This window comes from Papaver somniferum, chromosome 2 (genome assembly GCF_003573695.1).
Source record: "Papaver somniferum cultivar HN1 chromosome 2, ASM357369v1, whole genome shotgun sequence".
Taxonomy (NCBI): Eukaryota; Viridiplantae; Streptophyta; class Magnoliopsida; order Ranunculales; family Papaveraceae; genus Papaver; species Papaver somniferum.
In genome coordinates this window covers 77,443,876-77,465,266 of record NC_039359.1, presented here as the reverse complement: position 1 = coordinate 77,465,266, position 21,391 = coordinate 77,443,876, and the positions used below count along the sequence as shown (strand labels likewise).

The 21,391-nt window shown below is 40.4% G+C and overlaps 1 protein-coding gene and 1 pseudogene across 1 annotated transcript; both read left to right on the top strand.

Annotated features, from left to right (window-relative positions):
- The first annotated feature begins 428 nt into the window (after window positions 1-428).
- Window positions 429-2,955, top strand: LOC113348110. Its single transcript, XM_026591815.1, has 4 exons — window positions 429-575; window positions 662-1,060; window positions 1,282-2,387; window positions 2,590-2,955. Exons 2-4 carry the CDS (start codon window positions 709-711, stop codon window positions 2,659-2,661), a joined length of 1,530 nt encoding a protein of 509 aa, XP_026447600.1. The 5' UTR covers window positions 429-575; window positions 662-708; the 3' UTR covers window positions 2,662-2,955.
- A 156-nt stretch (window positions 2,956-3,111) lies between these two features.
- Window positions 3,112-8,198, top strand: LOC113351429 (annotated as a pseudogene).
- Window positions 8,199-21,391: the final 13,193 nt, after the last annotated feature.

The following is a 21,391-nucleotide window of genomic DNA, read 5'->3' as shown; positions in this document are numbered from 1 at the left end:
AAAATTAGGTAGAGTTGATAATACGAATGGTGTCCGGTTATCTACCCCTCCTAACAACATTTATGATCAATTGCAGAAAGGTGAAACTTACGTAATCACTTAATTCTTAACCAATTCACATTCACAGTTCAAGAAAAAGAAAAAAAATGTAACCATCCAACTAAATGATAGCCCTGAAAACAATTATAGGGTGTGCATTTATATTTTTGAGAAGTTACTTCGATTTAAATAAATTGAAAAGTCAACTGTAGGTGGTGACACAATTTTACAAATCCAAAAAGTTAGTTTTGGTATAAAATTTCACTTCGAAAAGCAAAAAGGTAGACTAGTAAAAAATTAAACTTTTTGTGAAGTAAAATATATTTGCTTCTGATTTCAAGAAGCAGAAGCACTTCTGGAATTAACTTCTAAATCCAAACGTGTTATTAGGTTCTCAAAGGCGCAATAAAATCACTTTTCTCGCCAGTGATAAGAGGGGGAGTAAGAAATCCTAAGGTGTTTACAGAGAGATAAATAAACCCTAAACTAAAATCTCCGATTGCTTTCTCTCCGATTGTGGTCACTCCAATTTTCAGGTAAGAAATTAGGTTTCCTTAGTTGTATTGAAACGGTCCTTAGGTTAATTTTAATCGTATCTGAATTGATTTGTAATGCTTTGTAGTGAAACAGTAATCAACTGAACAAAGAGACATTGTTGCTGTGGCGAACATGGTGGAGTTGTTCTTAGCTGAATTTCAGCGTAGAAGGGATGATAGTAATGATAAAGATGATGATGCTGTACGAAGTATATCAATGTTGAAGAAACTGGAATCTGTTATATGGTCATTGGTAACATCTAATGGTCGATCTGAGTCTCGGTTGTGGCTTTGCAACACTATAGCATGTTCAGATTCAGTGACGCCGCAAGCTCAACGGGAGCTGTTTGTGAGCTTATTGAGGTCTAAACCTTCCAATTTAACCCTAGCTTCTCAAGTTTTGCGGATGATTATTGAGAGGAGACCTAACAAAATTGGGCATATCATAGCTAAGAGAAGTCGATTACTCAAGAAATTCTTTAAAGGTGAGTGTTCTTCACATAATTATGATCTTCGCTTTGCATTTTCTGTATTGGATGTTATTTTTTTAGCATTCAAGATAGTGTAACTTGATTTTAGCAGCAACATTATCATAAATACATGAAATTCATTCTTGTGTTCAAATTTACAACTGAGTTAGGATAAGAATGTAATCAAGACGTAATTGTTAAGTTTGGAGAGTTGATTAATATTGTTGATGGTGCAGGAAACCCACAACGTATATTACAATGGTTTAGTAATTTTGCTGGTGTTGGTGAATCTGGGCATAGAAAAGGTGCAAGAGCGATATCTCAGTTTTCTTTTGTTAACCGGGATGTTTGTTGGGAGGAACTCGAGTGGAAGGGGAACCATGGGCAATCACCAGCTGTAGTTGCAACAAAGCCTCATTATTTTCTTGATTTGGATGTGCAGCGGACAGTGGAGAATTTCCTTAAATATGTACCAGAGTTTTGGTCATCTGAAGAACTAGCAAACTCGCTAAAGGATGGCGAGATATTACAAATAGATACAAAGTTCTTTGTAGATTGTTTTGTTGATATGATGTATGGGGAGAACTCAAAAGATATATGGGAAGTCATTAATGGGTTCTTTCTAGATGAGTCATTCTCGTATCTCTGCCATCATCTTCTAATACTACTTGAAGAACAAGATCTTCTCACGTTCTTGAAGTCACTTCAAAAATTTCTCACCATAACAATGGATTCCAAGTGTTTCACTCGTCCATCTTACTGGCTAGAGGTGTTGTTGTTTATGCTTGATGACTGTGCATCTGCTAGTGACTTGCTTCTATTGAACGCCATTCTTAACCAAAGCCGCCAGCTTTTGCGTCTTGTTCGTGACCAGGAGCACAAAGACCAGTATGATACAATTGAAGAGGTTTTGTTGGAAATGAACATGTCCTCAAGCAGCTCCAATGCTCCATTTCTGATAATAAAAGCTATAAAGAAAAAGAAGGCGGAAGTGGTGAAATTGCTAGGCCTTTATTCTTGGATTCTTCAGTATCAAGTGTTGCAGAATTGTGAAACTCCTGAGTCGTGGGAAGCCTTGTTTCTCAAGAACGGTATAAGTTTCCGGAGAGTTGAAAAGTATGATTTGCTACCAGATAGGTTCTCAGAAGGAAGTGGGTCTGATTCTGATGGTTGGAATTCAAGCAAATCCAAGAGGAAGAAGAAACAGAAAACAAAAAAGAAAAGAAGAAGAGATTCTGGTCGCAGGGATGCCGATGCAGATCTTGATGTATCAAGTGTTTGGCAGAGTTCTGATAGAAGCTGGTTACTCTCATCTGATGGTTATTCTTCCTCATGGAACAAGGTTTGCCTCCTTTCACTGTTGTTTTTCTTTCAGAATTCTTTATGTTGAGGCTAAGCATCAATAACTTGCTGAAGTCTCTTAGGTTGTTTCTGTGGATTACAAGTTTCTTTATTCATATACCATCTGAATTCTTACCACAGGGGGTTAGACAACTTCTGCTGATGTATATTTTCTCTGATTTTGTCATTTCTGTGTGATGTAGGTGGATTTGCCAGAACACTTGGCTAAGCATTGCTTTTCTACATGGATGAAGCAGGTGTTTCAAGTGGAATAATTTGTGGAGTCGATTACTGTACACATGGATTGCATATGCATATCCCCGAATGACAGGATATGGGATAGCTCTTTAGTGCTGCTTCAAATAGAACCTATGTCAATGTAAGAAAGTACTTTGGTAGTATGGTACAGCTTTTGTACCGTGGGTGTTTTTTTTCTTTTTTCTTTCCAGCTTTTGTACCTTGGGTGTGTTTTTTAATTTCCAGTTTTGTGACAAAGTGGCTGCGAAAGAGCCTTTTCACCTTGTGATGTATTTTTTTTTTTTTGAGAAAAATGCACACATTCTTGTTTTTCAATATTGACTTTGTAGAAAACATGTTACTTTAACCTGGTTTTTATCATCAGTCGTTGGAGAATGTAATTTTTATGCACTCCTTTTGAGCCATTGTTTCTAATTCCAGGTTACACGGAAGTAGTGCTCCAAAATTCCTCAAAGAACGAGCCATGAACATCCTCCAACATAACCCTAGCTTCTCAAGTTTTGCAGATGATTATTGAGAGGAGACCAAACAGAATTGGGCCTTTCTTAGCAAAGAAAGCCGCCTATGCAAGCAAATCTTTAAAGGTAAGTGTTCTTTACACAAAGTGTTACTTTTGACTTTGCAATCTGTGTTTTGAGTTTTTGTCTTCAATTCAAGATAGTGTAACTTGATTTTCCCAACCGAATGTTATCATACACACATGAAATTGATCTCCAAGGTAAAAAATGTGATAAGATTATAACCAAGACATAATCGTTAGGCTGTATTGAGAGAGTTAAATGGTTAATATTGCTAATGGTGCAGGAAACCCTCGACTTACAATGGTTTAGTAATTTTGCCGGTGTTGGTGAATCTGAGTATAGAAATGGTGCTAGAGCCATAACTCAGTTTTCTTTTGTTAACCAGGATATTTGTTGGGAGGGAACCATGGGAGATCACCTGCAGTAATTGCAACAAAGCCTCATTATTTTCTTGACTTGGATATGCAATGGACAGTGGAGAATTTCCTTGAAAATGTACCAGAGTTCTGGTCATCTGAAGAATCTGCAAACTTGCTAAAGGATGGAGAAATATTACAAATAGATACAAGGTTCTTTGTGGATTGTGTTGTTGATATGATGTATGGGGAGAACGCAAAAGATTTATGGTAAGTCATTGATGAGTTCTTTCTAGAGGAGTCATTTTCTCATCTCTGCGATCTACTTGAAGAACCAGATCTTCTCACGTTCTTGAAGTCACTTCAAAAAATCTCACCATAACAATGGATTCCAAGTGTTTCACTCTTCCATCTTACTGCTGGAGGTGCTGTTGTTTATGCTTGATAAATGTGTATATGCTAGTGAGTTATTATGTGCCATTGTTAATCAAAGCCGCCAGCTTTTACGTCTTGTTCGTGACCAGGAGCGCAATACAATTGAACAGGTTGTGTTGAAAATGAATGTCCTCAAGCAGCTGCAAAGGCTCCATTCGTGATAAAAGATATAAAGGCAAGGAATGCGGAAGTGGTGAAATCGCTAGGCATTTATTCTTGGATTCTGCACTATCAAATGTTGTAGAATTGTGAAACTCCTGAGGTCGTGGGAAGCGTTGTTTCTTAAGAATGGTTTAAGGTGCATAAAGTTGGAACCTATGAGTTATCAGAAACAAGTGGTTGGCATTCAAGTGAATCCAATGGGAAGAAGAAACAAAAAACGAGAAAGAAAAGGAGAAGAAATTCTGGTCGCAGGGACGACGATGCAGATTTTGATGTATCAATTGTCTGGCAGAGTTCTGATAGAAGCTGGTTACTCTCATCTGATGGTTATTCTTCCTAATGGAACAAGGTTTGCTTTCTTCCATGCCTGTGTTTCCTTCACCGTTCACATTGTCTAAGCTAAGCATTAGTAGCTTGTTAATCTCTTAATGAGGTTGTTAGTATTTTTTCAGGCATATCTGATTTGTACTTCTTTATTCATAGAGCTTATGATCTTTCTTACCAGATGGGGTGAATCAACTTTTGCTCTCTGATTTTGTCTTTTTTCCCCCCTCTTTTTTTCAAGAAAATTTTATTCAAACAAATTACTGAGTTACAACTCTGATGTCTTTCTTAATCCATGTGGATATCTCCATGTCTTACAAAATCAGGCCCTATGAACCACGGGACTTGATTTTTCGGCAGTGATATTTGGCTCCCTATTCTCCTCCCTACAATCTAAATCCCACATTAGGGGAATGGTGAACCCACCTGAAACCTGAATGCGAATCTCGATATGGATGTGGGGCTTAGATTGTAGGGAGGAGAATAGGGTGGTGGAGAATAGGGAGCCAACTAGCATTTCCGTTGATTTTTTGACAGAGTTTATTACATTTTCACTATCCGATTAAAACCAAAAGTGACATAGTATCACAGGCCTATAGCCTCACTGAGTCATGACTCTATCTTGCTTGCCCTTATCCACGGGGTACATAACAAAATATAAATATAAGCCGTATATGTTCTGGCCCCTGAGTGAACCCTAATATAAAATGGAGATGCTTGAGAGTTGAGACTTGAGACTTGAGAGAGAGTTGGTGGAAATGAGCAAGTACTAGATAGATAGATCTAAAGATATGGAAGGTTTTGTAAGAAAATTAAGTAATAAATCAAAAGGGTTTCAGCTGCTGTTTCTAAAGACTCGAAGATCAAGAAGAAGAAAAAGAGGGTTTATTTACTGATCTCTGTTTGAGCGGACTCGGAAAAGGTAACTATTTCACAAAATGTAATTCTAGTAATTGGTCATCAATTGATTTTTTATTTCGAAAACTACATTTTGATTCTCATATACTGTTTCTTAGTGTAAAGAATGCTCCAGAAGATCATCTAAAGAATTTGAGTGCAGCTGAGAAATTGGAAAGAGAACAAAGTAAGTTAAGTTCTTATAAAAAAAATAGAATAAGTTAAGGTGTTGATTAAGTTTGTAGGTTGATAATTAATCAATTTTTCATTTTTTTTTTGTAGAGTCCAAAAATGATGATAGGCTAGAGAAGTTGAAGCTTTTGGAGAGCAGATATGAAAAGATAAAAAACCAGGGAGCTGACTTAATGAAATCATCATACTCACCAATTGAGAAAGTGAGAGTGAAATCCACAATTTTTTCAGTCCTATCAGGAGTTTTGATCAACCTTCCAATGACTCAAGTTAATTGCTTGGGGCAGCTTCAAAGACATAAATGCGGATCTGATAAAACTCAGAGAACAGGAATTAGAGTGGTTTGCTCATGTTCTCATATTTTGAATATGTACCAAAGATCAATTGAGGCATTGTAAATTCTTGTGGTTTATTTATCTGTAGGACTTCCCGAAGATTAACATACTCATTCTAAGGCTTGTGTGCCGGAATGCAAATAATAACGCGAGGTATGACGATGGTGATGCTGATGCAGACTGATGATCATCTTCCATTTCTGTATGATAAAAATGGGAACAACATCACTATACACACCCCGTGGTACAAATGAAAAGCGTCTTGCAGATAAACCGAAGGTGTTAATCTACAGGGAGCGAAAGAATCTTGTGAAATTTTGGACTACTGAAGAGCATCATGTAAACTCACAACTCTATTACTTTCACGGTTCACCCACTAATTTTGTTCATTTACAATTACATTCATGTTGAATTAATTCTGACTTGTGTATTTGTAACTTGTAAGGTACTCTCCGTTCACAATATTAAGAGTAGAAGCCACCGAAAGCCAAGCATGCAACGGTTAGGAAACACATCCCTCAGCCCAGAGTTGAAATGGTACGTACAATCGCACATGCATATGTTGGTCTTTACAGTCACTTTGCATTCCTGCAACTCGAAAGCTATTGGAGGTTTATTATTATTTCGTCTTTGATTTGGTTTTTCATGGTTGAAATATTTCTCATATTTGTTTGTGTAAAATCGTCAAAAAACGTTGAATGGGAATACCATATGCTAGTAGACATTGGATAGTGCCGCACCATGTTTTACGGCTGCAAAAAGTTACGGAACTTTCACTCTTTCACATTAACTTGAATATATAGTAGTGCCTGCTCAATCTAGTAGCTTGCTTGTGTAGTTATGGGCCATGGCATTTGACATGATCCCAGGCCAAATCAGTTGCCATATATAGTAGTTTGCTTCTGTTGAAAATACGGTACAAATGGTATTACTCAAAAAGTATGTTAAGATACATAAAGTGTGTGAATAACTATGAAATTGAGTTAGTTAATGTACATGGATTAGCTGTCTTGTTCGGGAATTTTTTCTTTTACCAATGCATGAAAATCCATTATCCAATTGTCTTCAGCACCTGACATTTGGAATGGTACACGTTGTCTGATCATTTCTTAACCATTTTGAATTGAATCACACTATGTATAGTTTAGTATTGATTTTTATAAGTTATGGTATTGCTCTTTGGTTATAACTCCTAACTTTTATTGATATGTTAACTGCCTTTGACCTGTCCAATAGATGGTTGGGCAAGTCTTTCCGATTGGAAGAGCGAGAGAATGGTCTGGTAATCCTCACGATAGAGGTATGTGTTGTATATTTGGTTGAATTCAAGACATATGATTTGTGCAAAGGTGAAAGTATGAACTAAATTTTGAATTTTGATTTGTTGAAAAATTCCCATTTAATACTTGGGTTTGTAATTTTAGGGTTTTAAAATTCTGTGTTTGTTTGTGTTCTATAAGATTTTCTACTATCTTTTAGTGCAGTACTTGGTATTTTGAAGTTAAATTTTATATTGAATTCAAGACATATGATACGCGAATCTATGATACGTGAGTAACTGAAGTGGTATATAATGAGTTTTGAAGTTCCAAGTTTCTTAGTGAGAGGCAAATTTTGCAGGTCTTCAGACGTCTACGAATGCCAGACGTTTCACATTATCTGCAAAGATACCCAGAGTTTCAAACAATAGCTGTGGTGGTCCAGTATTCTATGAAGTTAGAGCAAGACATCAATTTTGGTGCTGATTATATTAAGCTTCTTTCCATTCATCTCAATCAGAAGAAATTTGGTGGTGATACTCCCTAAAGGTCTGTATACAATTTCTCAACCATCGCATTTTTCTTTTGTGTGTAAAATGTCATACTTTAAGCATGGTGGGTGACATGGATGACTTATTTTGTTGTGTTGTAATGTGGGTAGTATTGTTTCATAGAGCATTTGAATTCTTACCATACGGGGGCAGATGAAACTTTTTCTGATTTTGTCATTTCTGTGTCATGTAGGTGGATTTACCAGAACACCTGGCCAAGCACTGCTTTTTACATGTATGAAGCAGGTGTTTCAAGTTGAATACTCTGATGAGTTGATCATTGTCTAGTGCCTGCATGGATTTGCATATCCCGCTATGACAGGATAAGGGGCATGGCTCTTTAATAACTATGTCAGTGCAAGAAAGTACTTTGGTGGTACATTCGATATTCCATGATTACGGACAAACTGTTTTAGGATACTGCTTTGCTAAAATTCTGCAAAGCCTATATATAATATCTCCATATTCTCTGCGGAATGTATGTTATCCACTCTTCGCATCTATGTTGTTTATTTAGCTTGATCTGCCTGCAATCTCAATAATATTGATATGGCCGAGTTGGGCTAAGGCGCCAGTCCGAAAGGGCGTGGGCTCAAATCCCACTGTCAACAGCTAACTTTTAATTTTGTTATTAGGACCCCTTAATTTTTGTTTTCGAAAGGGCATCGTGGTCATGAGGTTGAGCCTGTGTCCCTCTCAGGCTAGGGTTGTACCATATGCTTTATAGGATAGAAGCACACCATATTAATCAAAGACGCAGTATCATTTTTTTTTGATAGGCTAAAACCGGACTAGTCCCACTGCTAGATCCAACTCCGTCAAACCCCTCTATACAACTAATTAAATATAAACTTGTACTACGGTGAGAATCGAACCCCTGACTTCCTCCTTACTGGAGTTGACGGGATACCACTGAGCTATGTTCTTAGACCCATCAAAGACACAATATCAATCATGCAGAAAATTATTTTATTAATCTTAATCATAATATAATACCCTTAATCTCTTGAAAGAAAAAACAAAACAAAAGCAAAACTAAATACTAGCCTAAGAACCACCAAATATAAATTTTAAATATCATAAAACCACTTAGCCGACCATGGCTAGCCTAATAACCGTGGATCTTGATATCCTCTTTATCAGAGACACCAGCCCTGACAAGAGAATCAAGCACGTTCTTCCTTTGATCACCCTGGAGTTGAATGACTTTGCCCAATTCCTTATCTTGCGCTACATTCCCATTGCAGCAGAAGCTTTTCTTGAATTCCTTGAGAATGTTTTCAAGGTTGAGCTCCGGGTTGAGTCCTTCAACCGTAGTAAGACACCTCTTCCCCTTGCGCTTGTGGATTCGAAGGTGCACGTATGTTCCCTTCGACTTGGCCGCTCGCTTACCTGAGAAATTGTCTTTCTCTCCAAACGGATCGTCGCCAAAAGAGAGCCTAAGGTTGAGTTCGTCGAGCATAAGAGTTGAAGAGTAGAGAGACCGGTTTATGTGAAAAAAGAAAGCGCTAGAAGACGAAGACAATTAGAAAACTGAGAGATGTGGGAGGAGATTAGACCCAAAGAAGTTTAATTAAGAGTTTAATTTTTTATGAGAATTATAGAGGTGCAATGGAGGCTATTTATAAGTTTGCAATACTTGGAGACCAAGGCAATCACGTTAGTTTATACTACGATTAGGATACTTTGTGCCGACTCAAACATTGATAGGATTTTTTTTGAAACCAAAACAATATTCTAATCCAAGCATAATTAAAACCTTAGTTAAATCAGTCCCTTTCGTGGTGTACGGATTTCAGTTTGCTTTCAAGCAGTTACAGAGAAATAAGATGAATCTGAGGCAATTTCAGCAAATGGTTCACAGGAACTTATGTTTGGAAGATATAGATGAAGTGGTTTTAATATGGGTGTCAGAACATGGAATTAGTACTTTTTAAATCATGTATTACATATGAAATGAAGTATATCTACATGTTAAGACATTTTCCTAATTTTGTAACTAAATCAATCATTTGTTGTGTAGAATCTCTAACTCTCTCCTTTGCAGCAATGAAGATAGGCAACCGGACCTGCAAGCGACGCCAACAGCCCGCGCCACGCCAAGCCAAGCCAGCGCTGTGCCAATCCAACGCTCATCCCAAGCCGATCCGACGCTAACGGTTCCATTCCAAGCCGACCAACGCCAGCGGCTCAGTTTTAAGCCACACCATGCCAACGACTTGCCAATCCAATCCAGCAACGCCAACAACTCCGCGTTCCCCAACCTAGACAAGCTGACGCCAACTGTTTGCATATCGGACAGCAACCGCCCCTACCATTCTCACGGTCTAGCCAGCAACACTACGGGCAGGATTTACTGAAGGTCGCCAAGAATCACGGATTCTCAGAATACTCCCGAAAAAGGTTAGACGGATCTTCCTGATCATCTTTTCATGACTTGCCATTTCGATTTTGTCCTTTCCTGTCAGCATCTTATGCTTACCTCGCAACAAAGCCCCTGTTCTGAGCTAAGCACGGGACTTAATGTTGATGATGGTTTTTAGGTTAGGGTTAAAATCGAAAAACCTTAGTCAAATAGTGACGTCACACTTGAGTAATGATGTTTCCACCAACAGATTTATTGAACCGTTCAACATGACTGCGTAAAATTACCGGGGTACCTTTTTATGTATATGCCATGCTCCACGGCAGAGCCCTCGGTACTGACCGGCATCATCTCTACACATGCCAGCCGCGCATGCTATCTAAACGTGCCAATGGCATGCCATGCCAGCCACATCTCCGCGCCAAAGGCATGCCAACCATGCCAGCCGCACCACCGTGCCAATGGCATGCCATGCCAACCACATCTCCGCGCCAAAGTTATGCCAACCATGCCAGCCGCACCACCGTGCCAATGGCATGCCATGCCAGCCACATCTCCGCGCCAAAGGCATGCCAACCATGCCAGCCGCACCACCGTGCCAATGACATGCCATGCCATCCACATCTCCGCACCAAGGCATGCCAACCATACCAGCCGCACCACCGCGCCAAAGGAATGCCAACCATGCCAACCACACCACCGTGCCAATGGCATGCCATGACAGCCACGTCTCCACGCCAAGGCATGCCAACCATTCTAGCCGCACCACTGTGCCAATGGCATGCCATGCCAGCCGCACCACTGTGCCAATGACATGCCATGCCAGCCACATCTCTGCGCCAAGGCATGCCAACTATGCCAGCCACACCACTGTGCCAAAGTCATGCCGTGCTAACCACATCTCCGCGCCAAGGCATGTCATGCCAGCCGCACCACTATGCCAAAGCCATGCGGCCCTACCACCATGCCGCTGGCTGCCAAAAGGAGGGTTGCAACAATCAACGGCTACCCTTCCTTCTGAGGTGGAAATCTCAGTCGTATAAGTTCACCACCTAACGCATGGCAACTTCCGGCCCAAGTCCAAACATCACGATTTATGCCAAAACCCTAATTTTGGTCGCGCCTAAAACTTGCCAAAGCCATGCGGCCCTACCATCATGCCGCTGGCTTCCAAACGAAGGGTTGCAACAATCAACGGCTACCATTCCATCTGAGATGCAGATCTCAGCAGTACAAGTTCGCGACCTAACGCATGGCAACTTCCGGCCCAAGGCCAAACATCACGGTTTATGCCAAAACCCTAATTTTGGCCGCCCCAAAAACATGCCAAGCCATGCGGCCCTACCACCATGCAGCTAGCTGCCAAACGAAGGGTTGCAACAATCAACAACTACCCTTCCATCTGAGATGCAGATCTCAGCCGTAGAAGTTCGCCACCTAACGCATGGCAACTTCCGGCCCAAGGCCAAACATCACGGTTTATGCCAAAACCCTAATTTTGGCCGCGCCGAAAACATGCCAAAGCCATGCGGCCCTACCACCATGCCGCTGGCTGCCAAACGAAGGGTTGCAACGATCAACGACTACCCTTCCATCTGATATGCATAGCTCAGCCGTACAAGTTCGCCACCTAACGCATGGAAACTTCCGGCCCAAGGCCAAATATCACGGTTTATTCTAAAACCCTAATTTTGTAAACGCCTAAAACATGCCAAAGCCATGCGGCCCTACCACCATGCCGCTGGCTGCTAAACGAAGGGTTGCAACAATCAACGTCTACCCTTCCATCTGAAATGCATATATTAGCCGTCCAAGTTCGCTGCCTAAGGCATGGAAACTTCCGTCCCAAAAGCAAACATCACGGTTTATGCCAAAACCCTAATTTTGGCCGCGCCAAAAACATGCCAAGCCATGCGGCCCTACCACCATGCCGTTGGCTGCCAAACGAAGGGTTGCAACAATCAACGACTACCCTTCCATCTGAGATGTAGATCTCAGCCGTAGAAGTTTTCCACCTAACGCATGGCAACTTCCGGCCCAAGGCCAAACATCACGGTTTATGCCAAAACCCTAATTTTGGCCGCGCCGAAAACATGCCAAAGCCATGCAACCCTACCACCATGCCGCTGGCTGCCAAACGAAGGGTTGCAACAATCAACGACTACCCTTCCATCTGATATGCAGAGCTCAGCCGTACAAGTTCGCCACCTAACGCATGGCAACTTCCGTCCCAATGCCAAACATCACGGTTTATGCTAAAACCCTAATTTTGTAAACGCCTAAAACATGCCAAAGCCATGCGGCCCTACCACCATGCCGCTGGCTGCCAAACGAAGGGTTGCAACAATCAACGTCTACCTTTCCATCTGAGATGCATATCTCAGCCGTCTAAGTTCGCCACCTAACGCATGGAAACTTCCGTCCCAAAGCCAAACATCATGGTTTTGCCAAAACCCTAATTTTGGTCGCGCCTAAAACATGCCAAAGCCATGCGGCCCTACCACTATGCCGCTGGCTGCCAAACGAAGGGTTGCAACAATCAACATCTACCCTTCCATCTGAGATGCAGATCTCAGCCGTCTAAGTTCGCCACCTAACACATGGCAACTTCCGACCCAAGGACAAACATCACGGTTTATGCCAAAACCCTAATTTTGGCCGCGCCTAAAACATGCCAAAGCGATGCGGCCCTACCACTATGCCGCTGGCTGCCAAACGAAGGGTTGCAACAATCAACAGCTACCCTTCCACCTGAGATGCAGATCTCAGCCGTACAAGTTCACCACCTAACGCATGGCAACTTCCTGCCAAGGACAAACATCACGGTTTATGCCAAAACCCTAATTTTGGCCGCGCCTAAAACATGTCAAAGCTATGCGGCCCTACCACCATGTCGCTGGCTGCAAAACGAAGGGTTGCAATAATCAACGGCTACCCTTCCATCTGAGATGTAGATCTCAGCCGTCCAAGTTCGCCACCTAACGCATGGCAACTTCCGACCCAAGGCCAAACATCACGGTTTTGCCAAAACCCTAATTTTGTCCGCGCCTAAAATATGCCAAAGCCATGTCGGCCCTACCACATGCCGTTGGCTGCCAAACGAAGGGTTGGAACAATCAACGGCTACCCTTCCATATGAGATGTAGATCTCAGCCGTACAAGTTCGCTACCTAACACACGACAACTTCCGGCCCAAGGCCAAACATCACGGTTTTGCCAAAACCCTAATTTTGGCCGCGCCTAAAATATGCCAAAGCCATGCCGGCTCTACCACATGCCACTGGCTGCCAAACGAAGGGTTGCAACAATCGACGGCCGCTCTTCCTCCTGAGATGCAAATCTCATCCGTACAAGCTTGCCATCAAACACATGAAAACTTTTGGCCCAATGCCAAGCACTAATTTTGGACGCACCTAAACTATGCCAAAACCGTAGTTTTGGACGCGCCTAAACAACTCCAAAATCCTAGCTCGGCCGCGCCTAAACCATGCCACTGGCTGCAAACGAAGGGTTTCAACAATCAACGACCACCCTTCCTCCTGAGATATGAATCTCAGCCATACAAACTTGCCACCAAACGATTTATGGAAATCTCTTGGCCACGATGCCAAAACCCTAATTTGGTTGTGCCAAGAGCATGCAAGCGCTGCAACCATGCCACTGGTTGCCAAACGAAGGGTTGCAACAATCTACGGCTAGCCTTCCTCCTGAGATGCAGATCTCATCCGTACAAACCTGCCACCAAACGACTCGTGGAAATGTCTTGGCTGCGATGTTAACTCTCTGGTCACGACACCAACCTGGCTACGATGCCTATTCTTTGGTCAAGGAACCAACTTGGCTACAAACGCCAAATACTTTGGCCACGCCACACGTAGCAACATGCTACACGAAAACACTCGAGACATCAAAACATGTCACAAACTGGGGTATGCTCATCAGGGTATTGGTCTGGCGGTTTACAGGAAAGTGTCATAAGGGTGAGGTGGTTAGTAAATAAAAGAAGTAATGGTAAAACGTTTCCTTCGTTATGGAAACATCAATTCCAGGCTTTACCCGTTACCATTTTCTTCCATTCACTCAACCGTTTCCACTTCTTACGAGAGCAGGGTACGTTTCGTTGCGACTAGTATAAAGAGGTCTCACCTATTTCCACCAAACACAAGTTTTGGTCAGGATAATACAACACTCAGAAATCACTTGTTAGCTTTCCCATCTGTTAGCTTTCCACTTTCTGATACAAGTCGTCAAACAACTACTCTTCCTGAATCAACTATTCTGGTCTCAACACTCTCTTCGCTTCCCTTCCTAGACAACCCTTCTCATTCACTTTGTGACCGAAGCAAGTCTGGAACGACCATTTCTTGGTTTAGGCCTGATTTGTACAGATTGATCTCTCGAATCAAAGTACTCCCTTGCAGTACATTGTTTAGGGTTTAGACTCGTTTCTCACCCACACACTCGAAATTACCACAATCAGCAGAAACTGTTTTCACCCTCAAACAACTGAAAAAATCTTGGTATGGATTGAAACAAGCACCTAAAAAATCGCATGAATATAATGTTTTCTAGTGGTTTTAAAATCAATGAATTTGACAAGTGTCTACACTAAACTTGTGAATGATGCATGTGTGATTGTGTGCTTGTGTGTTGATGATATGCTTATACTTGGTACAAACATGGATGTAATTAATTCCACTAAGATCATGCTAAATGAGAAATTTGACATGAAAGACTTAGGCCCCGCAGATGTAATCTTAGGGATGAAAATTAGAAGAAATTCTAACGGTTATACTCTTAGTTCTCATTATGTTGAATCCGTGCTTAGAAAATTAAATCGTTTTGATTGTAGACCTGCTCATACTCCATATAATCTTTGTTATAGAATCAAAAAGAATAAGGGTAATGGAGTGTCACAACTTGAATACTCACGAGTTATAGGAAGTCTGATGTATTTGATAAACTGTACTAGGTCAGACATTGCTTATGCTGTGAGTAGGTTAAGTAGGTATACTTGTAATCCAGGGAAGGAACATTGGATGCACTTTTTAGAGTGCCGAGGTATTTGAATACACTTTGACCTTATGTTTGAATTATGAAGGGTACCCTACCGTCCTTGAGGGATTTTATGATGCAAATTGGATATCGGGCTCAGAGGAGTCTAAGTCTACGAGTGGATATGTTTTCACTCTAGCAGGTGGGGCTGTTTCTTGGAAAAGTTCCAAACAGACCTGCATAGATCCACTATGGAATCCTAGTTTATTGCGTTAGATAAAGAAGGAGAGGAATCCGCTTGGCTAAGATGCTTTTTAGAAGACATTCCTCTCTGGCATAGGCCTGTGCCAGCTATATTTATACATTGTGATAATCAAGCTTCCATAGCTAAATCTAAAAAAAACTACTATAATGGGAAGTCTATACATATTCGTAGAAGACACGATACCCTGAAAGAATTAATCTCAAAAGGCGTTATTTCCATTGAATGATTAAGGTCCAAGAAGAATATCGCGGATCCTTTGACGAAAGGCTTGTTCAAGGAGATAGTTAGTAATGCATCAAGGTGGATGGGGCTTAGGCTCATTAATTAAACTTGCCATGAAGGATACTCAACCTTGCTGACTGGAGATCCCAAGATCAAGGTTTTGAATGAGACAACTAATTTGTGGCGGGTCAAGGTAAACACTATCAGAGAATTTCATTCTCTGCCCCTTCCCTATAGTGAAGACGCGATAGTGGACGATGACTTTCAATTAAGTCTTAATGAGTTCTATAGTTTCAATTTAAGATTGAAGTAGGGTGTAGCAGTAAAAACTCTTGATGGAACTCACCTATCTGAATGTGGAAGTGGGTCTCTTCCTATGAGAACATAGCTGATTCTCTAGAGCATTCTGAGAAATGGGATTTGTCCAGGGCCAAGAAGGACACAACGACACGAACTTGACAACACCTAGAGAGATATCACGTGTAGTTATTATCGCGGATTACACCAAATGATGGCAATTCAAGACATCGCGTTCACTGTCCATCAAGTAGTTCCGACAATTTTTCACTAAGCAAAGGTTCAAGACCTCGTGGATACCTCTTGCCTAAGTGGTATTTCTCGCTTTCCGTTTTCTGATTTTTATCGGTATTTCATTCATGTGGGGGATTGTTGGAGAAAATGGGTTTATTATTTTGGTTTTATGGTCTTGGTGGGAATGGAACTTAGGACCTTTGGGTCTTTAAGAGCACTTACTCATTTTCTTATGAGTGAATGAAATCAAACCTTTAGTCCCACATTAGGTATAACTAAACAGGAGTTCCACTATATAAATATTTCTTTATGGATAGTTAGTAAAACAATGTGGGTGGAATGGGAGGGGCGAAATATTTTTGACTTCACTAAGGCTTGAGCTTAGGGCTCATGCTCGTGCTTCCGTCATGGACAGGTCAACCAAGACTTATATTTTTTGGACAAAATACTTTGATTTTATTACCTAAACAATTTTGAAATTAAAATAAATTTTGTCATAATGTTGTGCATGTTTTGGGGGCGTCTGACCCGTGGAAATTAATTTTTTTCCAAGTTTAAATTATCATGACATATTTTCGACATTGTTTTCTTTCCAAATATCAAAATATATTGACATAATTTCGAGTTAATGTCATAGTTGTTTCTGTCCGTTTTATTATTTATTGCCTTGCATGGCGCAAGGAATTGATTCTCCATCAATTGCATTTATCGCACCTCTCCCTTTTCTGTTATAAAAGACACTCGAAACTTTCATTTCAATTGTGTCCAGAAGAAGCTACTATCCTTCTTCTTTTCGTCTCTCTCCCTCTGTGTGGTATTTTAATTTCTTATGTGCCATTGCTATTGAGTTCGTAAGAGTGGGAAAGTACCGTAGTGCTAATATTGCTTGCAACGGGCGGTTTTATCCTGGATATAACTTGACCACAGGGTATAGGCATCACTCATTCTTGAGGCGTACCGGTCAACTATTGTGTTAATGACAGCGTGTTGAACACGCGACTCTATCCTCTATTTGCTGTCCATTGAGTGTTTATTTACCTTTCAGAAATTTATTTCTAACATCTTCTTTAGTGTTTTATTGTTACAGTTGCAACAATCTTAACACGATAGTTTTTTCTGTTTGTAACAATGGGTAAGAACGATGTTGAAAGGCCTGCAAAGTTTTCTGGGAAAGATTTTAAGAGGTGGCAGTCAAAAATGTTATTTTTTCTGAGTTGCCATGAGCTGGATTCTTATGTTCTGAAACCTTTTGATGAATCCTTGAATGATGTTGGTCGTGAGTCTGTTTTAGAAGAATGGAAGAGGAATAACTACATGGCTAAAAATCATATTCTGAATTGTTTAGAGGATGCTTTGTATGAATTTTACAATGCTAATGAGAACTTTTCTGCTTTTGATTTATGGGCTACTTTGGAGGCAAAATACCAAGCTGAAACTGCTGGAAGTAAGAAATTCTTGGTAGCTAAGTTCATGGAATATAAAATGTTGAATGACAAATCTGTGGTTGATCAATTCCTTGAATTCCAGCAAATTATCAATGAAATTATTGCGGAAGGTATGGTGAATGATGAAACTTTTCAAGTGTCTGTTGTCATTGAGAAATTGCCTTCTTCCTGGTTTGAGTACAAGAAGAAACTGAGACATGAAACTAGTGAAGTCACTATGGTTGATTTGGGTAAGAATATTCAAGTTGAAGAATTATTGTGCTCCAATGACAAAAATGTATCTTCTGCAAGGGACATGTCTAACAAAGCTCATGTGACTGAACACAAAGGTTCAAATACTGAAAAAGGTGACAAGAACCGAAACAACTCCAAGAAACCTCCAGGCAAGAAAGGTATGTTTCAGAAACCTAAATCTAGCATTAATAAAATTAGGGGTGATTGCTATGCTTTCGGAAATCCTGGCCATATGGTGGTTCACTGTAGAAACCGTAAGGACCTTAAAAAGAAAAATAATGCTAATTTGGTTGAAAACAACAAAGATGAATTTTCTGGTACGGTGTCCGAAGTTAATTTGGTAACCAATGTGAGAGATTGGTGGGTAGACTCTGGCGCTACCAAACATGTCTGTGGAAACAGAGATATGTTCACCTCCTATAATAAAGTAGGGGAAGGAGAGAAACTCTATATGGTTAACTCGTCTGCAGCTTCGGTTGTAGGAAAAGGCAAAGTTGGGTGATAGACACATTTTTGTGTCTAATTTATCTCGATTCTATATATTGATAGTGCTCATTTTTGTACTTATTATGGTGTTTTATGTGTGTGTGGGTATTTTTGGCCAATAAACATTTTTGGAAAAATCGGCTCGAAAAGTTGCGCAGGGCACCCCCGGAGGACACTTGCTATTCGGACCCCTCAAACGGATAAGGGGTAACCAATTACTAAGGGGTAACCAATTACTAAGGGGTATTAACGAGAACACAGAATTAGGGTTGGATTATTGAACGGGTATTAACGAGATTCAATCACCATATTTTAATGGGATGGACTTGAATTAACTAAACAGGTCTGGTATGATGTTTTTGATCGTATAACTTGGGCTGGATAATCCGGATTTCGTTAAACAGGGAAGGTTAGTTTTCGGTTTGAATATGGAAAGAATTGGACGAGATTATATCCGAATTTTTGGCGCCGCCGGCGCGGATTTGTATTAGGTTTTAGGTTTTAGATTTATTTTTATTTTTGTTCTTTTTTACGCCTTTGGTATTTTTTGATTCTTTTCATATTTCGAGCGAAGCTACAAGGAAAAAAAAAGTGCTATAAAAGGAAAGGATCACCAAAGAAGGAAAGAAAAGAGGAATCTGAAAGGAGTGAAGAAGAAGATTTTGTATATAGTTATTTTTTTATTTTTTTAGAAACTGTAAATAGGGTTTTATTTTTTGTAATTTTTCTTTTTATTTTTGGACACTTTTTGGACTTTATTTTTGGACTGGGACATTATTATTTTTAAACCCTAAGGAAAGTTGGTTTAAATAAAAAACTGTGTGCAGAGAAGGACGGTGATTACGATATCGCCTCGCCCCCTCGGGTTCGTACATGACATAGGGGTCGTGGCCCGAGTCGACTTCAGCGGTTCTTCGCCCGTCTGGTACGGGAGGTAAGTTTTTCGAAACACCCGCGAATCCCCTGTCAGCGGGTTTACTGTATTCCTTCGTTTGCATATATGCTGAGGACTTGAAAACGAATGCTTTAATTTCCTAGTAAAGGGCAAGGACTGGCCATACAAGATAAGGGTTCGGATTTCATCACTGTTCTCTTCTTACCCGCCTTAGGAAAACAAAACCAATCGCGAACCTAAGCCTAAAATTTTGACTAGAACGAGACCTATAGGGTAACGAGCTTAATAGGAAAGTCGTTCGAAAAATATTGGTTACTCTTTTGAGCATACTTCGAAGTTCATGATGGTTTCTGTGAGTTGAATGCGTGACTGTGCCTCCTTGTAACCGGTGAGGCCTTGGGTATCAAAGCTCCACTGAGCTTCCCTCGCCTCGATTCAACTTACTTTGACTCGGATTGATTCAGAGGGGTTTGCTCATATTGTAACGAGTTCCTTTTCGAAAGAATAGAAGATGGTCTAGAAACAATCTAAGTGGAACCATCATGCTTTTTGTTTGCTAGAAAATTAGGTTTGATTTGGTTGAGTCAGCCTTGTTTTGTGATTGCATAGAATCCCAAATATTCCGATAGTGCCAGCAATGGCAACTTTGAAATCTTTGTTGAACCCAACTAGGACTACTCGTCCTTCTTGTATCAGGTTAGCCGAAACTAAAGCAAATTATGAACTTAGGCCTGTGACCCTACAGATGCTCTCAATCTTTTTAGGGAAAGAAAATGAAAACCCATACTTCCATGTTAGGGATTTTGAGGAAATTTATAGTACCCTAAAGATTAGAGACCTTGATGATGACGCTTTGAAACTTAGGTTATTTCCTTTTTCCCTGAAAGATAAAGCCAAATCGTGGCTATATAGTTCGGATTCCGGTTCAATAGAAACATATGAACAACTTACATCTGCCTTTTTGAACAAGTTTTTCCCTGGGCACAAAACATCGTCTATTAGGACACAAATCTGCACATTTTCTCAACAGGAGGGAGAATCGTTATATAGGTATTTGGAAAGGTTCAATGACTTATTAGCCCAATGTCCTCATCATGGTTTAGAAAAGTTTAGGCTAGTTCAAATCCTTTATGAGGGTTTAGATTATTCGACAACAACCATGGTTGAGTCTCTATGCACTGGTGATTTTGAAAACCAAACTGTTGATGCGGTGATGGAATTTTTGAATGAAATCGCCGAAAAGACCCAGCAATAGGAATATTGTAGGGAACCCAAGAGAACAATTCTTCTAGGTAGAGGAAACGTTAATAGGGTAGAAGGAGGCTATGAATCAGATGCCAAAATTGCTGCTATAGCAAAAAGGTTAGAAGCTTTAGAATTGGGTCACACTAGTGGTAGAGTAGAGCCTTTTTGGGAATGCCAGAATAATAAAGAGCAAGCCAATTCTCTCTATAATAACACTAGGTTTGAGAACCGTCAGAAGTTTGACCCATATTCAGAAACCTATAATCCTGGTTGGAGAAACCATCCGAACCTTTCATGGTCTAAGGACCAAGGTCAGTTTAATAATTCTAATGTTCCCCCAGGTTTTGGCTATACTAAGAATACTTCAGGATCAACTCAGTTTCAGAATCAGTCTGATAAGAAAATCTTAAGTCTAGAGGAAACTCTCACCTCGTTTATTCAAAATACTGAAAATATGCGTCTATTGCTTTCACAATGCATAGAAGCTAGTAATAGGATAAGACAAGAACATAGTCAGGCCATTTCTGAATTGAAAGACCAGGTTAGTCTGATCAATGAGTCTCTAAGAGAAAAAGGTAAGTTCCCTAGTCAACCGATACCCAACCCTAGAGGAGTTAATGAAGTAGGTGCAAAACCATTTAATCAAGTGAATTCTGTCACAACCCTTAGGAGTGGTAAAACGGTAGACAATAGGGTAGACATGCCTAATAGTGGACATACTGTAGATCCACCTTCTAGTTCCCAAGATGATCTCAAGAAGGAGCCACTAACTGAATAAATCGATAAAATTTCTAGTGATGCCAATGTGGTTCCTGACAGGTATCATTCTGTACCCAAAGCCCCATATCCACAGTTGTTAGCTCCAACAAAGAGAGAGTCGACTTTCAACGAAATACTAGAGATATTTAAGCAGGTAAACATTAACATCCCTTTATTAGAAGCGATTAGGAAAATGCCTGCTTATGCCAAGTTCCTTAAGGACCTTTGTACACGAAAGCGTAAGCTTAATGTCCATAAGAAAGCCTTTTTAGC